The 18,894-nt window shown below is 33.2% G+C and overlaps 3 protein-coding genes and 2 non-coding genes across 7 annotated transcripts in view; 2 read left to right on the top strand and 3 right to left on the bottom strand.

Annotated features, from left to right (window-relative positions):
- Positions 1 to 3,088, bottom strand: part of LOC146538968 (uncharacterized) — a 52,758-nt gene extending 49,670 nt beyond the window's left edge. The window contains exons 1-4 of one of the 3 annotated variants that reach the window (XM_085185620.1): positions 2,921 to 3,088; positions 2,390 to 2,572; positions 1,892 to 2,059; positions 858 to 1,046 (exon numbers count right to left, since the gene is read on the bottom strand). In XM_085185620.1, the coding sequence (XP_085041746.1) occupies positions 1,919 to 2,059; positions 2,390 to 2,572; positions 2,921 to 2,962 (366 nt within the window). In that variant the 5' untranslated portion in view covers positions 2,963 to 3,088 and the 3' untranslated portion in view covers positions 858 to 1,046; positions 1,892 to 1,918. Of the gene's footprint in view, positions 1 to 857; positions 1,047 to 1,891; positions 2,060 to 2,389; positions 2,573 to 2,920 lie in introns of those variants that run through there. The other 2 variants (XM_085185619.1, XM_085185617.1) reach the window with 2 other exon arrangements.
- Positions 3,089 to 4,336: 1,248 nt separating this feature from the next.
- On the bottom strand, positions 4,337 to 5,824 carry LOC146538967 (uncharacterized). The gene is made up of 4 exons (XM_085185624.1): positions 5,763 to 5,824; positions 5,233 to 5,415; positions 4,659 to 4,823; positions 4,337 to 4,396 (listed from the first exon to the last, which is right to left on the bottom strand). The coding sequence occupies exons 1-3, from the start codon at positions 5,802 to 5,804 to the stop codon at positions 4,686 to 4,688; spliced, it is 363 nt and encodes a 120-aa protein (XP_085041750.1). The 5' UTR covers positions 5,805 to 5,824; the 3' UTR covers positions 4,337 to 4,396; positions 4,659 to 4,685.
- A 1,452-nt stretch (positions 5,825 to 7,276) lies between these two features.
- On the bottom strand, positions 7,277 to 10,794 carry LOC146538966 (uncharacterized). Its single transcript, XM_085185306.1, has 4 exons — positions 10,716 to 10,794; positions 8,944 to 9,129; positions 7,609 to 7,776; positions 7,277 to 7,346 (listed from the first exon to the last, which is right to left on the bottom strand). Exons 1-3 carry the CDS (start codon positions 10,755 to 10,757, stop codon positions 7,636 to 7,638), a joined length of 369 nt encoding a protein of 122 aa, XP_085041432.1. The 5' UTR covers positions 10,758 to 10,794; the 3' UTR covers positions 7,277 to 7,346; positions 7,609 to 7,635.
- A 2,379-nt stretch (positions 10,795 to 13,173) lies between these two features.
- On the top strand, positions 13,174 to 13,244 carry TRNAG-GCC (transfer RNA glycine (anticodon GCC)). The gene has a single exon. It is a non-coding gene; the product is annotated as a tRNA-Gly (tRNA).
- A 5,567-nt stretch (positions 13,245 to 18,811) lies between these two features.
- Positions 18,812 to 18,882, top strand: TRNAG-GCC (transfer RNA glycine (anticodon GCC)). The gene has a single exon. It is a non-coding gene; the product is annotated as a tRNA-Gly (tRNA).
- The last annotated feature ends 12 nt before the right edge of the window (positions 18,883 to 18,894 follow it).

Raw genomic sequence — 18,894 nt, 5'->3', positions numbered from 1 at the left:
AGATGCGGTAAAGAGTATAGAAAATTTGCTTGATTTACGTAGTAAAAGTAAATGTGAATCTATTATTATGCTCTTATCCATATACTTCTTGCCTTACAGATAGCTAAAATAGAAATATTTGTAATTTAAATTTGACCTTATATAATACGACTCAACGTCATAGTGACGCGTTATTTTATTTAGATTTAAATAAGGTTATTTATAATAGTTGTAACAGAAGACACCGTATTGTATCTGCCGTTATATTTTATTTTAAAAAACAAATTGCTTCTTTATTCAGCCTCCGACTGAGATTCGGCTTGTATCGGGGTGATATAACAGCCTAGGTTGGCTTCTTCTTTAAGTAATTATTGTTATAATTATCTCTTATTTATAGAATTTTGTACCGCACTGTCTGCTGCCGATGCTCCTGCGTTTCCTCATAACATTTCCCTTGTCATCGAGTGATGACCACGCGGCCTGAGATACCACAGCTACAAAACACTTTAAGTTTTACCGTCCGTACCGTTTGTCCGTACTTGTACCCTCGGTACTAAAGTTTACGATCTTCTTAAAGTACTAAATAAACGTTTTTGACGGGTAATTATTTTATAGACATGTTTTCTATTGTGTTAGTAATAATTGATCGAAATAAAACGACGAATCGCCTAATTCACAAAATTGCAAATATCTCGGAAACTAGAACTACGAAAATTGTATCTTTTGCCAAACACAGTCACAAATCTATCCGTAGACTTATAACCTCCAAATTGGCACTGGAATGGCACTGTAACCCTCGGTGGGCGAGTACGATTCGCACTTGATGGATTTTTTTTATACAATATAGGAGAGAGGACAATTAAAAGAAGTGAGGCTTGAATAATATTTATTACAGTACCATATTAAATAGACATATTATAATAAATTGAAAATAGTTAATCCTGTTCCAAGTTTCCTGAAGGAGAACAAAATAATTAAAGAATGTTATGAATTATGAACTCTAAGCATAAAAAGTAAAAATATGGCGATGTAACTTTCACACCACAAGCACTGTTTTATTGCACAAACTGAAATTAAATGAAATCAGTAAATTAATAAATATTCATCGTCACAAGCAGTTTAAAGTCTTTTTTGTCTGTTGGTAATATCGTATAAATTTATTTAACATCGAGTAATTTTTATCTTCTTTTTTCATGTATAATTTTAGCCAGAGAGTGCTTACTTTCATTCCATTTTCTAGGAACAAAAATATGCACTTATTGATAAATTATTAAATAAATTATTAACTATGCCATATATACTCTATTCATTATGGCATGAAAAACAGGAAAAATATAAATAAGCAAATGCTTTTTCGAAAACATTTATATATATTTTAAATTTATTTAACGTGGGGTTTTCGATGCATGCAATTTTAAAGTACCATACTGTTTTTTTTTTCAGCTACCCGCTATATCCCGCACACAGCAGGGTAGGCAGGGGGTAGGTACTCCGTTCTACATTTTCTGCCGAATTCTGCAGGCATTGCGTGTTGAGTGGCGGAACTCAAGGCGTGCTTTACCTCGACACCAGAGCAATAGAGCATAGAAATGAAAATATAAGTTAAAATAAAATCCTTTTCTTGAGTGGGAGTCGAACCCTCGACCAGTCGTCACAAAACAAACAAAATAAAGTAAAAATAAATGCTTGTTGAAAATTTAGACCGAAGTGGTAATGGTTTCTAACCCAAATAGTGTACATTTCACATTTTGTGAATATCACGCAATTTAATTTTCTGTTTAGTTCTATTTTGCATTCAGTGTCACTGGCTAACTTTTCTTGTTTCCCATTTGTTATAGAAAGATACGATTAGAATTAAGTATTGATTTCGCAATTAGTTCAAAGAATGATAAGAAATTCAAAAGAGAATTACCATTCTATCCAACATTTTTTAGACAGATTAGCATTGACTGCCAGGGGTGGCTGAGCATTTTCCTTCATTGCAGTAGCCTTTATGATCGTGGCATTTGGTAACAATTCCTATAGTAGAAGAAATGCAGTGAACCGCTTTTCTACAATTCTCACAGAAGTCACGGCGGCCCTGTAAGTTTAAAGATTATTTTAATTATAAGCAGATTAATAATATTTAATTTGAATGTTGAAGCCATCGTTGCGCAAGGAGCACATGGGTATGACTGTAACTCGCCCCAAGAAGTGAGAACTTGCAGTCTAAATCGAGAAAAAATATCCTAAAAACGGATATTTATGCTTTTGGCATAGATAAAAACTATTGAAAACTAATAAATGTAGTTCTTTTTATACAAAATAAGTAAATATGCCTGCAAACTAAATTTTGTGAAATTTTAAATGTTGTTTGTTAACTTTTATTAGTTATCGTTGACCTATTGAATAGAATGTAGTGAAGACATACCTGTGTGTAGTCACACGGGATTTTAATAGAGAAGCGAGAAGACATTTCTTCTCCTTCTTGCGTTTTTTCGTTATCATTTACTTTGCTTGGTGGTCCATGGTATTCGTTTCCATCTACTTGATGGTAAGCGATATCACCTAGTTCTAATGGATTTTCCTCAGCAAAAGTAAAATTTACAGCCACCTGAATTATAAAATTAAATAATTCTTTTAAAAGTTTTATGTAGAAATGCTTTAAGGTTTTATATTATTTATGGTAATAAATAATTCATAAAACTTATTTCTGTTTGATTTTTCAATATCAAATGAAACGATAAAGAAATATCAAAGTCAGTATGTGCCCAAATCTACCATTTGTGTGGGTTACAAAATTTTTACATGATCTAGAGTATAATTATTATTTCAAAAATATAAAAGAAACTTTATATTGTTCAGAAAAGACGATATCACAGGATTTGATGGAACATAGACGGAAAATTGAGAACATCGACAGAAGATAATAAATCGGTAAATAAATAACCAACCAACTTACCAGTGCTGTTAGAACAGCAAATATGAAGTTGCCCACAGCCATTATTGGTGTCGTTCTGTAAGAGCTCGACTGATCGTGAAAATAGTTATAAGTTGACTTTATATACTTCTAGCACATAATACGATTTATGGTAATTGCATATTTATTATAGGGCTGTGTAAAGTGATAACAATACCTATTTATTAGTTGACTAATAGGCATATTTTGCAAGGTAAAAAAGTAGCTCAAACATGATAATTAATAAAAAGGCTCGGTCAAATGCGAGTTGGACTCGCTCAACGAGGATTCCGTATCAAGAATTGTGGAGGAGTATAATTTATGAGAGTAAATAAACTTTTATTTGCATAGGCACTCATGTATAAAATTAATTGTTTTAAAATAATGAACACACGGCGAAGGAAGCTGACAAATATAAATTATGGGGGTATGTTTTTGTATGAAATTATAATAAGTACAAATTTTAGTTCATAATTATTTTTTTCTACTTAAGTTCTCGCTTCGTGCCCTATCTCATAACTGTCTACGGGAAGTATCCTGTAGGTTTTTACTTTGATTTCATTTTTCAAATGAATTTAATGCATGTTTAGAGCCAGCCTGGAGCCAGTTACCAGTTTAATATTAACAAAATGGCGTCCATGAATGTAAATGAGCATAGTACTATTGTACTGTTACATGGAAATAGTTTGTCAATGAAGAGACAATATGTGGTAAAGAGTATAGAAAACTTGCTTGACTTAAATAGTAAAAGTAAATATGAATCTATTATATACTCTTCTCCATATACTTCTTGCCTTAGATAATAGATAAAATAAATATATTTGTAATTTAAATATGACCTTATATAATACGACTCAACATCATAGTGACGCGTTATTTTATTTAATTTTAAATAAGTTTTAATTTATAATAGTTGCGATTGACAGAAGATACATTGTATCTGCCATTATATTTTAAAAAAACAAATTGCTACTTTATCGAGCCTCAGACTTATTCGGGACTTATTCGGTATCGGGGTGATATAACGGTCTATGTTGGCTTCTTCTTTAACTAATTATTGTTATAATTATCTCTTATTAACATAAATTTGTACCGCATTCGTTTCCCCATAAAACGTCCCTTGTCGTCACCCCCACGCGGCCTGAGCTACCACAGCTACAAAACAGTTTGAGTTTTACCATCGGTAAAATAGCGTCCTAAACTTGTACCCTCGGTACTAAATTTTACGATCTTCTGAAAGTACAAAATAAACGTTTTTGAGAGGTAATTATATTATGAACATGTTTTCTATTGTGTTAGTAATAATTGATCAAAATAAAACGACGATCATCTAGTTCACGTTCACGAAGTCTCGGCGAGTACGATTCGCACTTGATGGTTTTTTTTATACAATATAGGAAAGAGGACAATTAAAAGAAATGAGACTTGAATAATATTTATTTTAATACATTGAAAGTAGTTAATCCTGTTCCAAGTTTCCTGAAAGAGAACAAAATAATTAAGGAATATTATGAATCATGAACTCTAAAGTATAAAAAGTAAAAATGGCGATGTAACTTTCCCACCACAAGAATTTTAATTAATTTTATTGCATTGCAATTATCCATGTAATTTTATTTTGCATTCAGTGTCACTGGTTAACTTTCCTAGTTTCTCATTTGTTATAGAAGGATACGATTAGAATTAAGTTTTATTAAAACAATTAGTTCAAAGAATGATGAGGACCTCAAAAAAGAATTACCATTATATCCAAAATTATTTAGAGAGATTAGCATTTACTGCCACGGGTGGCTGAGCATTTTCCTTCATTGCAGTAGGGTTGATGATCGTTGCAGCTGGTAACAAGTCCTATAGTAGCAGAAAGGCAGTGAACCGCTTTTCTACAACTAACACAGTAGTTGGGGCCCTGTAAGTTTAAAGATTATTTTCATTACAAGCAGATTAGGTAATAATATTTAACTTGAATGTTGAAGCCATCGTTGCGCAAGGAGCATATGGGTATGACTGTAACTCGCCCCGCGGCAAAAGCCTGGAGTTGAGTTCCATCACAACTACTACGGGAAATAGATTTGGTTACCCAATTATGAAATTTGGCAAGAAGTGAGAACTTGCAGCTAAATCGAGAAAAATATCCTAAAAACGGACATTTATGCTTTTGTCATAGATAAAAACTATTGAAAACTAATAAATGTAGTTCTTTTTATACAAAATAAGTAAATATGCCTGCAAACTTAAGTTTGTGAAATTTTAAATGCTGTTTGTTAACTTTTATTAGTTCTCGTTGACGTATTGAATAGAATGTAGTAAAGACATACCTGCCTGTAGTCACACGGGATTTTAATAGAGAATCGAGAAGACATTTCTTCTCCTTCTTGCATTTTTTCGTTATCATTTACTTTGCTTGGTGGTCCATGGTCTTCGTTTCCATCTACTTGATCGTAAGCGATATCACCTAGTTCTAATGGATTTTCCTCAGCAAAAGTAAAATTTACAGCCACCTGAATTATAAAATTAAATAATTGTTTTAAAAGTTTTATGTAGAAATGCTACAAAGTTTGTATTATTTATGGTAATAAATAATTCATAAAACTTATTTCCGTTTGATTTTTCAATATCAAATGAAACGATAAAGAAATATCAAAGTCAGTATGTGCCCAAATCTACCATTTGTGTGGGTTACAAAATTTTTACATGATCTAGAGTATAATTATTATTTCAAAAATATAAAAGAAACTTTATATTGTTCAGAAAAGAAGATATCACAGGATTTGATGGAACATAGACGAAAAATTGAGAACATCGACAGAAGATAATAAATCGGTAAATAAATAACCAACCAACTTACCAGCGCTGTTAGAACAGCAAATATGAAGTTGCCCACAGCCATTATTGGTGTCGTTCTGTAAGAGCTCGACTGATCGTGAAAATAGTTATAAGTTGACTTTATATACTTCTAGCACATAATACGATTTATGCTAATTGCATATTTATTATAGGGCTGTGAAAAGTGATAACAATACCTATTTATTAGTTGACTAATAGGCATATTTTGCAAGGTAAAAAAGTAGCTCAAACATGATAATTAATAAAAAGGCTCGGTCAAATGCGAGTTGGACTCGCTCAATGAGGATTCCGTATCAAGAATTGTGGAGGAGTATATTTTATGAGAGTAAATAAACTTTTATTTGCATAGGCACTCATGTATAAATTTAATTGTTTTAAAATAATGAACACACGGCGAAGGAAGTTGACAAATATAAATTATGGGGGTATGTTTTTGGATGAAATTATAATAAGTACAAATTTTAGTTCATAATTATTTTTTTCTACTTAAGTTCTCGCTTCGTGCCCTATCTCATAACTGTTTACGGGAAGTATCCTATAGGTTTTTACTTTGATTTCATTTTTCAAATGAATTTAATGCATGTTTAGAGCCAGCCAGTTACCAATTTAATATTAACAAAATTGCGTCCATGAATGTAAATGAGCATAGTACTATTGTACTATTACATGGAAATAGTTTGTCAATGAAGAGACAAGATGCGGTAAAGAGTATAGAAAACTTGCTTGACTTACGTAGTAAAAGTAAATGTGAATCTATTATAGCTCTTTTCCATATACTTCTTGCCTTACAGATAGATAAAATAAATATATTTGTAATTTAAATATGACCTTATATAATACGACTCAACGTCATAGTGACAAGTTATTTTATTTAAATTTAAATAAGTTTGTTTATAATAGTTGTAACAGAAGATACATTGTATCTGCCATTATATTTTATTTCAAAAAACAAATTGCTTCTTTATTCGGCCTCAGTTTTTAGTTAGGGTACTAGATTTTCTTCTTCTTTAAGTAATTATTGTTATAATTATCTCTTATTAATATAAATTTGTACCGCACTGTCTGCTGCCGATGCTCCTGCGTTTCCCCATAACATTTCCCTTGTCATCGAGTGATGACCACGCGGCCTGAGATACCACAGCTACAAAACACTTTGTGTTTTACCATCGGTAAAGTAGCATCCTGTACTTGTACCCTCGGTACAAAATTTTACGATCTTCTGAAAGTACTAAATAAACGATTTTGACGGGTAATTATTTTATAGACATGTTTTCTATTGTGTTAGTAATAATTGATCAAAATAAAATGACGAATCGCCTAATTTACAAAATTGCAAATATCTCGGAAACTAGAACTACAAATATTGTATCTTTTGCCAAACAAAGTCACAAATCTATCCGTAGACTTATAATCCCTAAATTGGCACTGGAACCCTCGGTGGGCGAGTACGATTCGCACTTGATGGATTTTTTTTTAAATATTTAATATAGGAAAGAGGACAATTAAAAGAAATGAGACGTGAATAATATTTATTACAGTACCATATTGTTATACATTGAAAATAGTTAATCCTGTTCCAAGTTTTCTGAAAGAGAACAAAATAATTAAGGAATATTATGAATTATGAACTCTAAAGTATAAAAAGTAAAAATGGCGATGTAACTTTCCTACCACAAGAATTTTAATTAATTTTATTGCATTGCAATTATCCATTTAATTTTATTTTGCATTCAGTGTCACTGGTTAACTTTCCTTGTTTCCCATTTGTTATAGAAGGATACGATTAGAATTAAGTATTGATTTCGCAATTAGTTCAAAGAATGATAAGAAATTCAAAGGAGAATTACCATTATATCCAAAATTATTTAGACAGATTATAGGCATTTACTGCCAGGAATGTTTGAGCATTTTCCTTCATTGCAGTAGGGTTGATGATGGCCGCAGGTGGTATCGAATCCTATAATAGCAAAAACGCAGTGACGCACTTTACTACAACTAACACAGTAGTCGGAGCCCTGTAAGTTTAAAGATTATTTTAATTACAAGCAGATTGATAATATTTAACTTGAATGTTATAGCCATGGTTGCGCAAGGGGCACATGGGTGAGACTGTAACTCGCCTGGAGTTGAGTTACGTCACAACAATGCCCCTAAAAAAATTAACGAAAAGTGGGGAAAGACTCTTACTCTGCTGTATGTGGGATACAAGTGAAGCTGATTTTTATATTAACTTGAATGTTCCTATAAGAAACATATTAACTGAATAAAAAATTAACATTGAACACATTTACAGATAACATTTTTAACAATATATAGTAACAGATTTTTTAGATTATAATTTTTTTACGGTTCCTTACCACAAAATTTAAAAAAACGGAAATTTTATAGGATTACTTTATGTCCGTCGGTCCATTAATTTATCTCGAGATCACGAGAAGGTATCAAGCTATAATTAATATCAAATATTGAAGTCTACGGTCTCTTAGAGCACAGAAAAAGATAATTTTCTAAGTCAACGCAATCAAAAGACACGAGTACGTGCTGCATTTTGTATGAAAAGTGGGAATTTATATAATTAATATAATTGTCTTTTATATAATTACTTTATACATGTATAGAACACCTTCGCCTATTAGATTTGGCCTGGCTTATGCAGAACGCCTTCCTTAAGTTTTTGGATCAGTGCCTCTGTCACCCTATCATCTCTTTGTGACATTGCCCCTTTTAGGTTCGCCTCCACCACCTCCGTAAATGAAGCGCCCACCGCTCACCGCAACAATAATTACAAATTCATGTTTCTAGTTCATTTCATACATAATTTGTTCATTCACCTCCAAACTAAAATTTGGCAACTTTACTCGCCGGGTTACCATCAATCTATTCCCCTACGGGAAATAGATTTGGTTACCCAATTATGAAATTTGAAGAACCCAAACCTTGAAACCAAAGAAGTGAGAACTTGCAGCTAAATCGAGAAAATGCTAAACCGAGAAAAATATCCTAAAGACGGACATTTATGCTTTTGTCATAGATAAAAACTATTGAAAACTAATAAATGTAATTCTTTTTGTACAAAATAAGTAAATATGCCTGCAAACTTAAGTTTGTGAAATTTTAAATGCTGTTTGTTAATTTTCATTAGTTCTCGTTGACGTATTGAATAGAATGTAGTAAAGACATACCTGCCTGTATTCACACCGGATTTTAATAGAGGAGCGAGATAAAGGAGACATTTCTCCTTCTTGCGTTTTTTCGTTATCATTTACTTTGCTTGGAGGTCCATAGTTTTCGTTTCCATCGACTTGATCGTAAGCGATATCACCTAGTTCTAACGGATTTTCTTCAGCAAAAGTAAAATTTACAGCCACCTGAATTATAAAATTAAATAATTGTTTTAAAAGTTTTATGTAGAAATGTTACAAAGTTTGTATTATTTATGGTAATAAATAATTCATAAAAATTATTTTCGTTTGATTTTTTAATATCTAATGAAATGATTAAATAAATTATAAGCAAAAAATCATTTTTAGAAAAAGATTTTATTTAAACGCTCTAAAAAGGAAAAAATAAAATTTGTCTTTAAATTTTAACTATCAACTCATAACGTCATTGTACACAATTTATATGATCATAAAAGCTGGTCGCGCGATTTACTTGTGTAACTAAACTAGTACTAATTTAATTATGTAAAATCTGCTAAGTTTAAATTTTCAAAGTTTCAATTTAATTAAATATTTATTAACGCGACAAGATTTTATGATCATATAAATTGTAGCTGGCTAGGTTTCTCGCACTAGATGTCACATTATTTTTCTAATTATTCTCGGCAAGCCCTTTCATTTGATACCCGTATTGCAAATGTGCATAAATAATAACTATTCCGCCATCTTAGATGTTCCGCCATATTGGATTTAGAAAAACGTCACATTTTTCGAGATACTCTCAACGAGCCCTTTTAATAGATATCCATATTGTAGAAGTAAACTAAAAATAACTATTCGGCTATCTTGGATCGTCTGCCATATTGGATTTAGAATAACGTTTAATTATTTTTCGAGTTGCTCTCAATAGTTGCCCTTTTCATTTGATATCCATATTGGAGAATTGCAAAAATAATAACTATTCCGTCATTTTGGATGGTCCCCCATATTGAATTCAGAATGACGTCACATCATTTTCCAAGTTGCTCTTAAGAAGCCCTTTCATTTGATACCCATAATGTACAAGTGTATCAAAAATAACTATTCTGTTACTTTGGATGGTCCGCCATATTAGATTTAGAATGACGTTACACTAATTTTCGAGTTACCCTCAACAAGCCCTTTCATTTGATACCCATATTATAGAAGTTCATGAAATATAACTATTTCGCCATTTTGGATGGTCCGCTTTATTGTATTTAGAATGAAGTCATAAACTTTATAGTATATTGTCATCCAAACCAAACGTTTATACAAAATTTCAGCTCAATCGTACGAACATATCTTTCATTATATGAAAGCACAAAAAACTTGAATAGTGTCAATTCTATTGGATTTCAAGTGATGTCACATTATTTTTCTAATTGTTATCGGCATCATCTTTCATTTGATACCAAACCAACCAACAATTCCGCCGTCTTGCATGGTCCGCCATATCATGCATTGTCATCCAAACTAAACGTGTATACAAAATTTCAGCTCAATCGGTTGAAGATATCTACTTCAAAATCGAGCTCAAAGATTTCACCCGAACCCACATACATACATTGCAAGTTAAATAAAAGCTTTTAATAAAAAATATCACAGTCAATACTTGGACATAGTCCAAGCTACCATTTGTGCGGTTACAAATTTGTTACGAGATTTAAATTATATCTATTATTTAAAAAATATAAGAGAAATTTTCTTTTAGTTGAAAAGAAGATTTCGAAGGAATCGGTATAGAAGAAGAAATAAATCACAACCTAACTTACCAGCGCTGTTAGAACAGTAAATATTACGTTGCCCACAGCCATTATTGGTATTTAATAGTGGTCGTTCTGTAAGAGCTCGACTGATCCGGAAAATAGTTATAAGTGGACTTTATATACTTCTAGCACATAATACGATTTATGCTAATTGTGCATTTGTTATAGGGCTGTGAAAAGTGTTCTATCTATCTATTTATTTATTTATTAGTTGGCTAATAGGTATATTTTGCAAAAAGTTCAGGTTTCTTAGATCCGTCATGCACGAGTCGGGGGCATCGATTATGATCTCTATGGTCGGATAAGCGTTGCCTGGGCTAAGTGGCGGGAGGTCACTGGTGTGGTCTGTGATCCCAGGACTTATAAGGATAGTGCTCGAGTCCGGGCTCTCGCAGGCCATATAATCGGTCTTTGATACATTGCCAATATGCATTTCATTCATGGAGAATGGTTATGTAATGCTAATGCTGCAGCTCGAATGTAACGGAAAAGATACCAAAAAGTTGAACGTCATCCCGATTATCGTGTATTTAGATTTTTCTCTCTTCAACAAAGAAGTAATCCAGCAAGTCTTGTACCATTTTGGAATCCACATTAAATGCGCCAACTTTTAAAGTTACTTGCAAAAACAGTGTAGTAAATTTTTTTTATAGTACAGTCGGTTAAATTTGGGTGTACTAAATATTTTGAATTTAATGTTTGGCAAATACACGGCATTTTATTGAAAACCGATGCAGGTATGTTTCAATCTTAAACTGTAATTCACAGAAGGGTTACTCATAATTACATTACAGAAAAAAAAATAAAAAAAGAGTAATATTTGTAGTCTTAGGCCTTAAAAAATCATCACAGGGTGTCGGTTTTTCCGATATTTTTTTAAATCAATATAATATAAAAAATACATGACACAGATGTTTTTTCATATTTTTCTCATAACTGTCACGACTTGGTCTATCACCTGTTTTCGTTTTATCGTTGACTTCTGGGACACCTATTATAATAGGTGTCCCAGAAGTCAACGATATATATATATATACTAGTGGGCCCGGACGCGGCTACGCCCGCGAAAATATAAGCCTAAATAATTAAAATAAGTTAAAATATAATAATAAGTGGAGATTTATTATTAGAAAAAATATCTGAGTAACCGAAATGAACAAACAAAAGAAGTAAAAGTAACTAAAGGAAATTCTTAATATTAGAAAAAGTACCTAAAGGTTGCCGTGCGCGCGTACTAAACATTTTTCTATAGTATTAAACATTATTAAATAACTATTAATTTTAGCGAACAATATTAAATAAAATCCCAAATGATTAAAATTACGATATTTTAAGTGTATAACATCGGTATAGATAACCGAACTGAGATAAATTAATTATAAGCAGCAAATAATTACATAAAAATTAATAGTAATTCGAAAATATATAAAAATTTACAAAACCATCAAAGTCATCTGCCCGTTCGCGTCGGTCATACTATACCACTCGTAGGCTAAATCATTTGGAATCAGTGACATCTCCTTAATTATTTATTAGAATGTTGTATAGTAAACTATAATTTCCATCTAGATGAAATGCTAAAAATGACTATTATATTTATTTTCATAAGGATGAACATCAAATTATAGAAATCATCTAATTTTTGTTAATGTATACAAATCTATATCGGCGCGCGCCATGTATGCATTAAGCAAACTCATTTTGGGTGACGTTTTCTTAAAACAACAAACTTTGCAAATCGTTGCTTAGCAACGGCGGTTGTTATAAACATGGCGGAATAAATTGCATGTCAAATTAATAAATATTTTAATATATGGGTATATATCGAAAAAATTACAAATATGAGAAAAAAAAGTATCCTATGTTCATCCCGGGACCCTCAAGTATCTCTATATGTGTATTTTATTATAATTAAATTAACGGTTTGGGCCTGATTGCGTAAAAGACAGACAGACAGACAGACAGACAGACAGACAGACAGACAGACAGACAGAGTTACTTTCGAATTTATAATATAGGTATGGATATATATATATAATGTGGGATAGTTTAGAGGTTTTATTAGTTTTATTGTTATATAATTTAAAATAAAATGAGGTATCTGTCAAAAATGAAGAGAAAAAATTTTAATGAGACTGTGAGAGTGAATGAGATTGAGAGAGAGATTATAAAGATATGTACATGTTCTTTCACCATTCCCACATATACTCTTATTTATATAGTACTAGTATAGACCCAAACGTGGCTACGCCCGCTTGAACTATACGAATATTTATCCTATATCTTATAAAACAAAGTCGCTTTTCGTGTCTGTCTGTTGTTTCTAACTCTTCTTCTTCTAAACCACCCAACAGATTTTGATGCGGTTTTCACCATTAGGTCGAGTATTTTTCATAGCAGCAAATCCTTGCTGCGAAACGGCTCGCCACTCGCCATGCGTCCGCCGCGCCCGCCTGCCTTACACGCATCGGTGGTTCAGTGGTAGAATGCCCGCCTGCCACGCGGGCGGCCCGGGTTCAATTCCCGGCCGATGCATTCTATTTAATTTTCACAGGCAGCCACGTAGTGCTTGCTTTTCATTAGGGACAGAATACCCTCTTCAGCATTAACCACAAGCTCGAAAAAAAAATCCGCCTGCCTCTATAGCAACGAAGATGTAGATGCGTTTGCACGTATTGGAAAATTGGAGTTGAATGTATTATTTCAGCGCGATATATTTGGTTTCATATTTTTTGTAGTACTTATTAGTAGGTAGGTTTTTGTTTATAATTTCTTCCGTTTAAAAATAGTCATTTAAATATATTTTAATAAGTACTTGAAAAGATCAGTAGCACAGATTTAAAATTACGGTACCTACTAAAAAATCCTTGCTGTGTACAACAATTGGAAAATCCTTATTGAAACTACGAAAATGCGGGTTGCAATAGGGCTTAATTAATTTTCACATTATCCTACGTGCTTTGCAAACATACATTATATGAATAATCCAGTAGTAAAAGCGGGCGAAGCCGCAAGAGGGTCGCTAGTTAAATATATTTATGCAATTATTTTTAGTTTTCAGTAGAGAGATGCGTTAAGCAAGCTCATTTTGTGTGACGTTTTCTAACAACAAACTTTGCAAATTGTTGCTTAGCAACGGTCGCATAACGACTGTTGTTATTAACATGGCAGAATAAATTGCATGTCAAATTAAAAAGTATTTTAATACATCAGTATATATCGAAAATATTAAAAATATGAGAAATAAATTATAAGCAAAAAATCATTTTTAGAAAAAGCTTTTATTTAAAAGCCCTAAAAAGGAGAAAATAAAATTTGTCTTTTAAATTTTAACTATCAACTCATAACCTCATTGTACACAATTTATATGATCATAAAAGCTTGTCGTGCGATTTACTTGTGTAACTAAACTAGTGCTAATTTAATTATGTAAAATCTGCTAAGTTTCAATTTTTAAAGTTTCAATTTAATTAAATATTGATTAACGCGACAAGCTTTTATGATCATATAAATTGTGTACAATGAGGTTATGAGTTGATAGTTAAAATTTAAAAGACAAATTTTATTTTCTCCTTTTTAGGGCTTTTAAATAAAAGCTTTTTCTAAAAATGATTTTTTGCTTATAATTTATTTTTTACTTTTTAGTTATCACTGTCTAGGTTTCTCACACTAGAGACATGTACCACAATTCCGCTTCTATGGTGAGGAATGCTGTTGGCGACACTAGACCCTTCCCGATTACAGTGGGGGTTCACCAGGGCTCGACTCTTAGTCCGTTCTTATTCAATGTAGTGCAGCCTCCATGGCTGATGATGTATGCCGACGACATAGCACTCGTTGACGAGAACCGACTGACGCTGGAGCGTAAAGTGAACCTCTGGAAGGGTACGCTTGAGAACGGCGTTCTTAAACTAAATGTGTCGAAGACCAAGTACATGGCCTGCGGGAGCCCGGACTCGAGCACGATCCTTATAGGTCCTGAGCCAGCCGTTAAGTCAGAAAAGTTCAGGTACCTTGGATCCGTTATGCACGAGTCTGGAGGCATCGATCACGATGTCCATGGCCGGATAAGTTGGCCAGCACTATCTCGGCACACTCAGGAGCTTCACGTCACGGAAATGAAGATGCTGAGGTGGATGTGTGGCGTAACGCGGTCTGACCGCATACGCAACACATTTGTTCGAGGTAGTCTTGGGGTCCGTGACGTAGCGGATAAGCTCCAAGAGCGCCGCCTGAGATGGTTTGGCCACGTAACGCGCCGGTCTAAGAACTATGTCGGATGCAAGTGCCTTGCTATATCAGTTTCTGGAGTGAGACCTCCTGGACGCCCAAGGAACCGCTGGTTGGATGTCGTGATGCCGGATATGAGAGCCAATGGTCTAACCACCGAGGACGCAAAAGACCGCGCAAAGTGGAGTAGGTTGAGTAGGAAGGCAGACCCTGGCAATAGCCGGGATTAATGCCAGGAGGAAGAAGGTTTCTCACAGTACATGTCATATTATTTTTCTAATTATTCTCGGCAAGCCCTTTCATTTGATACCCGTATTGCAGATGTGTATAAATAATAACTATTCCGCCATCTTAGATGTTCCGCCATATTGGATTTAGAAAAACAACACATTTTTCGAGTTACTCTCAACGAGCCCTTTCAATAGATATCCATATTGTAGAAGTAGACTAAAATTCACTATTCGGCTATCTTGGATGGTCCGCCATATTGGATTTAGAATGACGTTACATTATTTCCCAAGTTTCTCTTAAGAAGCCCTTTCATTTGATACCCATATTATAGAAGTGCATTAAATATAACTATTCCGCCATCTTGGATAGTCCGCCTTATTAGAATTAGAATGACGTCACATCATTTTCCAAGTTGCTCTTAAGAAGCCCTTTCATTTGATACCCGTAATGTACAAGTGCATCAAAAATAACTATTCTGTTACTTTGGATGGTTCGCCATATTGGATTTAGAATGACGTTACACTATTTTTCCAGTTACTCTCAATAAGCCCTTTCATTTGATACCCATATTATAGAAGTTCATGAAATATAACTATTCCGCCATCCTGGATGATCCGCCATATTGTATTTAGAATGAAATCACAAACCTTATCGTGCATTGTCATCCAAACCAAACGTGTATACAAAATTTCAGCTCAATCGTACGAACATACCTTTCATTATATGAAAGCACAAAAAACTTGAATCGTGTCAATTCTATTGGATTTCAAGTGATGTCACATTATTTTTCTAATTGTTATCGGCATCATCTTTCATTTGATACCAAACCAACCAACAATTCCGCCGTCTTGCATGGTCCGCCATATCATGCATTGTCATCCAAACTAAACGTGTATACAAAATTTCAGCTCAATCGGTTGAAGATATCTACTTCAAAATCGAGCTCAAAGATTTCACCCGAACCCACATACATACATTGCAAGTTAAATAAAAGCTTTTAATAAAAAATATCACAGTCAATACTTGGACATAGTCCAAGCTACCATTTGTGCGGTTACAAATTTGTTACGAGATTTAAATTATATCTATTATTTAAAAAATATAAGAGAAATTTTCTTTTAGTTGAAAAGAAGATTTCGAAGGAATCGGTATAGAAGAAGAAATAAATCACAACCTAACTTACCAGCGCTGTTAGAACAGTAAATATTACGTTGCCCACAGCCATTATTGGTATTTAATAGTGGTCGTTCTGTAAGAGCTCGACTGATCCGGAAAATAGTTATAAGTGGACTTTATATACTTCTAGCACATAATACGATTTATGCTAATTGTGCATTTGTTATAGGGCTGTGAAAAGTGTTCTATCTATCTATTTATTTATTTATTAGTTGGCTAATAGGTATATTTTGCAAAAAGTTCAGGTTTCTTAGATCCGTCATGCACGAGTCGGGGGCATCGATTATGATCTCTATGGTCGGATAAGCGTTGCCTGGGCTAAGTGGCGGGAGGTCACTGGTGTGGTCTGTGATCCCAGGACTTATAAGGATAGTGCTCGAGTCCGGGCTCTCGCAGGCCATATAATCGGTCTTTGATACATTGCCAATATGCATTTCATTCATGGAGAATGGTTATGTAATGCTAATGCTGCAGCTCGAATGTAACGGAAAAGATACCAAAAAGTTGAACGTCATCCCGATTATCGTGTATTTAGATTTTTCTCTCTTCAACAAAGAAGTAATCCAGCAAGTCTTGTACCATTTTGGAATCCACATTAAATGCGCCAACTTTTAAAGTTACTTGCAAAAACAGTGTAGTAAATTTTTTTTATAGTACAGTCGGTTAAATTTGGGTGTACTAAATATTTTGAATTTAATGTTTGGCAAATACACGGCATTTTATTGAAAACCGATGCAGGTATGTTTCAATCTTAAACTGTAATTCACAGAAGGGTTACTCATAATTACATTACAGAAAAAAAAATAAAAAAAGAGTAATATTTGTAGTCTTAGGCCTTAAAAAATCATCACAGGGTGTCGGTTTTTCCGATATTTTTTTAAATCAATATAATATAAAAAATACATGACACAGATGTTTTTTCATATTTTTCTCATAACTGTCACGACTTGGTCTATCACCTGTTTTCGTTTTATCGTTGACTTCTGGGACACCTATTATAATAGGTGTCCCAGAAGTCAACGATATATATATATATACTAGTGGGCCCGGACGCGGCTACGCCCGCGAAAATATAAGCCTAAATAATTAAAATAAGTTAAAATATAATAATAAGTGGAGATTTATTATTAGAAAAAATATCTGAGTAACCGAAATGAACAAACAAAAGAAGTAAAAGTAACTAAAGGAAATTCTTAATATTAGAAAAAGTACCTAAAGGTTGCCGTGCGCGCGTACTAAACATTTTTCTATAGTATTAAACATTATTAAATAACTATTAATTTTAGCGAACAATATTAAATAAAATCCCAAATGATTAAAATTACGATATTTTAAGTGTATAACATCGGTATAGATAACCGAACTGAGATAAATTAATTATAAGCAGCAAATAATTACATAAAAATTAATAGTAATTCGAAAATATATAAAAATTTACAAAACCATCAAAGTCATCTGCCCGTTCGCGTCGGTCATACTATACCACTCGTAGGCTAAATCATTTGGAATCAGTGACATCTCCTTAATTATTTATTAGAATGTTGTATAGTAAACTATAATTTCCATCTAGATGAAATGCTAAAAATGACTATTATATTTATTTTCATAAGGATGAACATCAAATTATAGAAATCATCTAATTTTTGTTAATGTATACAAATCTATATCGGCGCGCGCCATGTATGCATTAAGCAAACTCATTTTGGGTGACGTTTTCTTAAAACAACAAACTTTGCAAATCGTTGCTTAGCAACGGCGGTTGTTATAAACATGGCGGAATAAATTGCATGTCAAATTAATAAATATTTTAATATATGGGTATATATCGAAAAAATTACAAATATGAGAAAAAAAAGTATCCTATGTTCATCCCGGGACCCTCAAGTATCTCTATATGTGTATTTTATTATAATTAAATTAACGGTTTGGGCCTGATTGCGTAAAAGACAGACAGACAGACAGACAGACAGACAGACAGACAGACAGACAGACAGAGTTACTTTCGAATTTATAATATAGGTATGGATATATATATATAATGTGGGATAGTTTAGAGGTTTTATTAGTTTTATTGTTATATAATTTAAAATAAAATGAGGTATCTGTCAAAAATGAAGAGAAAAAATTTTAATGAGACTGTGAGAGTGAATGAGATTGAGAGAGAGATTATAAAGATATGTACATGTTCTTTCACCATTCCCACATATACTCTTATTTATATAGTACTAGTATAGACCCAAACGTGGCTACGCCCGCTTGAACTATACGAATATTTATCCTATATCTTATAAAACAAAGTCGCTTTTCGTGTCTGTCTGTTGTTTCTAACTCTTCTTCTTCTAAACCACCCAACAGATTTTGATGCGGTTTTCACCATTAGGTCGAGTATTTTTCATAGCAGCAAATCCTTGCTGCGAAACGGCTCGCCACTCGCCATGCGTCCGCCGCGCCCGCCTGCCTTACACGCATCGGTGGTTCAGTGGTAGAATGCCCGCCTGCCACGCGGGCGGCCCGGGTTCAATTCCCGGCCGATGCATTCTATTTAATT

Source organism: Heliconius melpomene, chromosome 5 (assembly GCF_056956725.1).
Source record: "Heliconius melpomene rosina isolate 202511_hmr_F chromosome 5, ASM5695672v1, whole genome shotgun sequence".
NCBI lineage: Eukaryota > Metazoa > Arthropoda > Insecta > Lepidoptera > Nymphalidae > Heliconius > Heliconius melpomene.
This window is presented reverse-complemented; position numbering and strand designations above follow the sequence as displayed.

Excerpts from the sequence above, each read along its gene's own strand:
- LOC146538967 (XM_085185624.1), bottom strand. The coding sequence starts at position 5,804 with ATGGCTGTGGGCAACTTCATATTTGCTGTTCTAACAGCGCTG. Across the intron at positions 5,416-5,762 it reads TTGCTGTTCTAACAGCGCTG|GTGGCTGTAAATTTTACTTT; the intron begins GTAAGTTGGTTG and ends TTTATAATTCAG. Across the intron at positions 4,824-5,232 it reads TCCCGTGTGACTACAGGCAG|GGCCCCAACTACTGTGTTAG; the intron begins GTATGTCTTTAC and ends TTAAACTTACAG.
- LOC146538966 (XM_085185306.1), bottom strand. The coding sequence starts at position 10,757 with ATGGCTGTGGGCAACGTAATATTTACTGTTCTAACAGCGCTG. Across the intron at positions 9,130-10,715 it reads TTACTGTTCTAACAGCGCTG|GTGGCTGTAAATTTTACTTT; the intron begins GTAAGTTAGGTT and ends TTTATAATTCAG. Across the intron at positions 7,777-8,943 it reads TCCGGTGTGAATACAGGCAG|GGCTCCGACTACTGTGTTAG; the intron begins GTATGTCTTTAC and ends TTAAACTTACAG.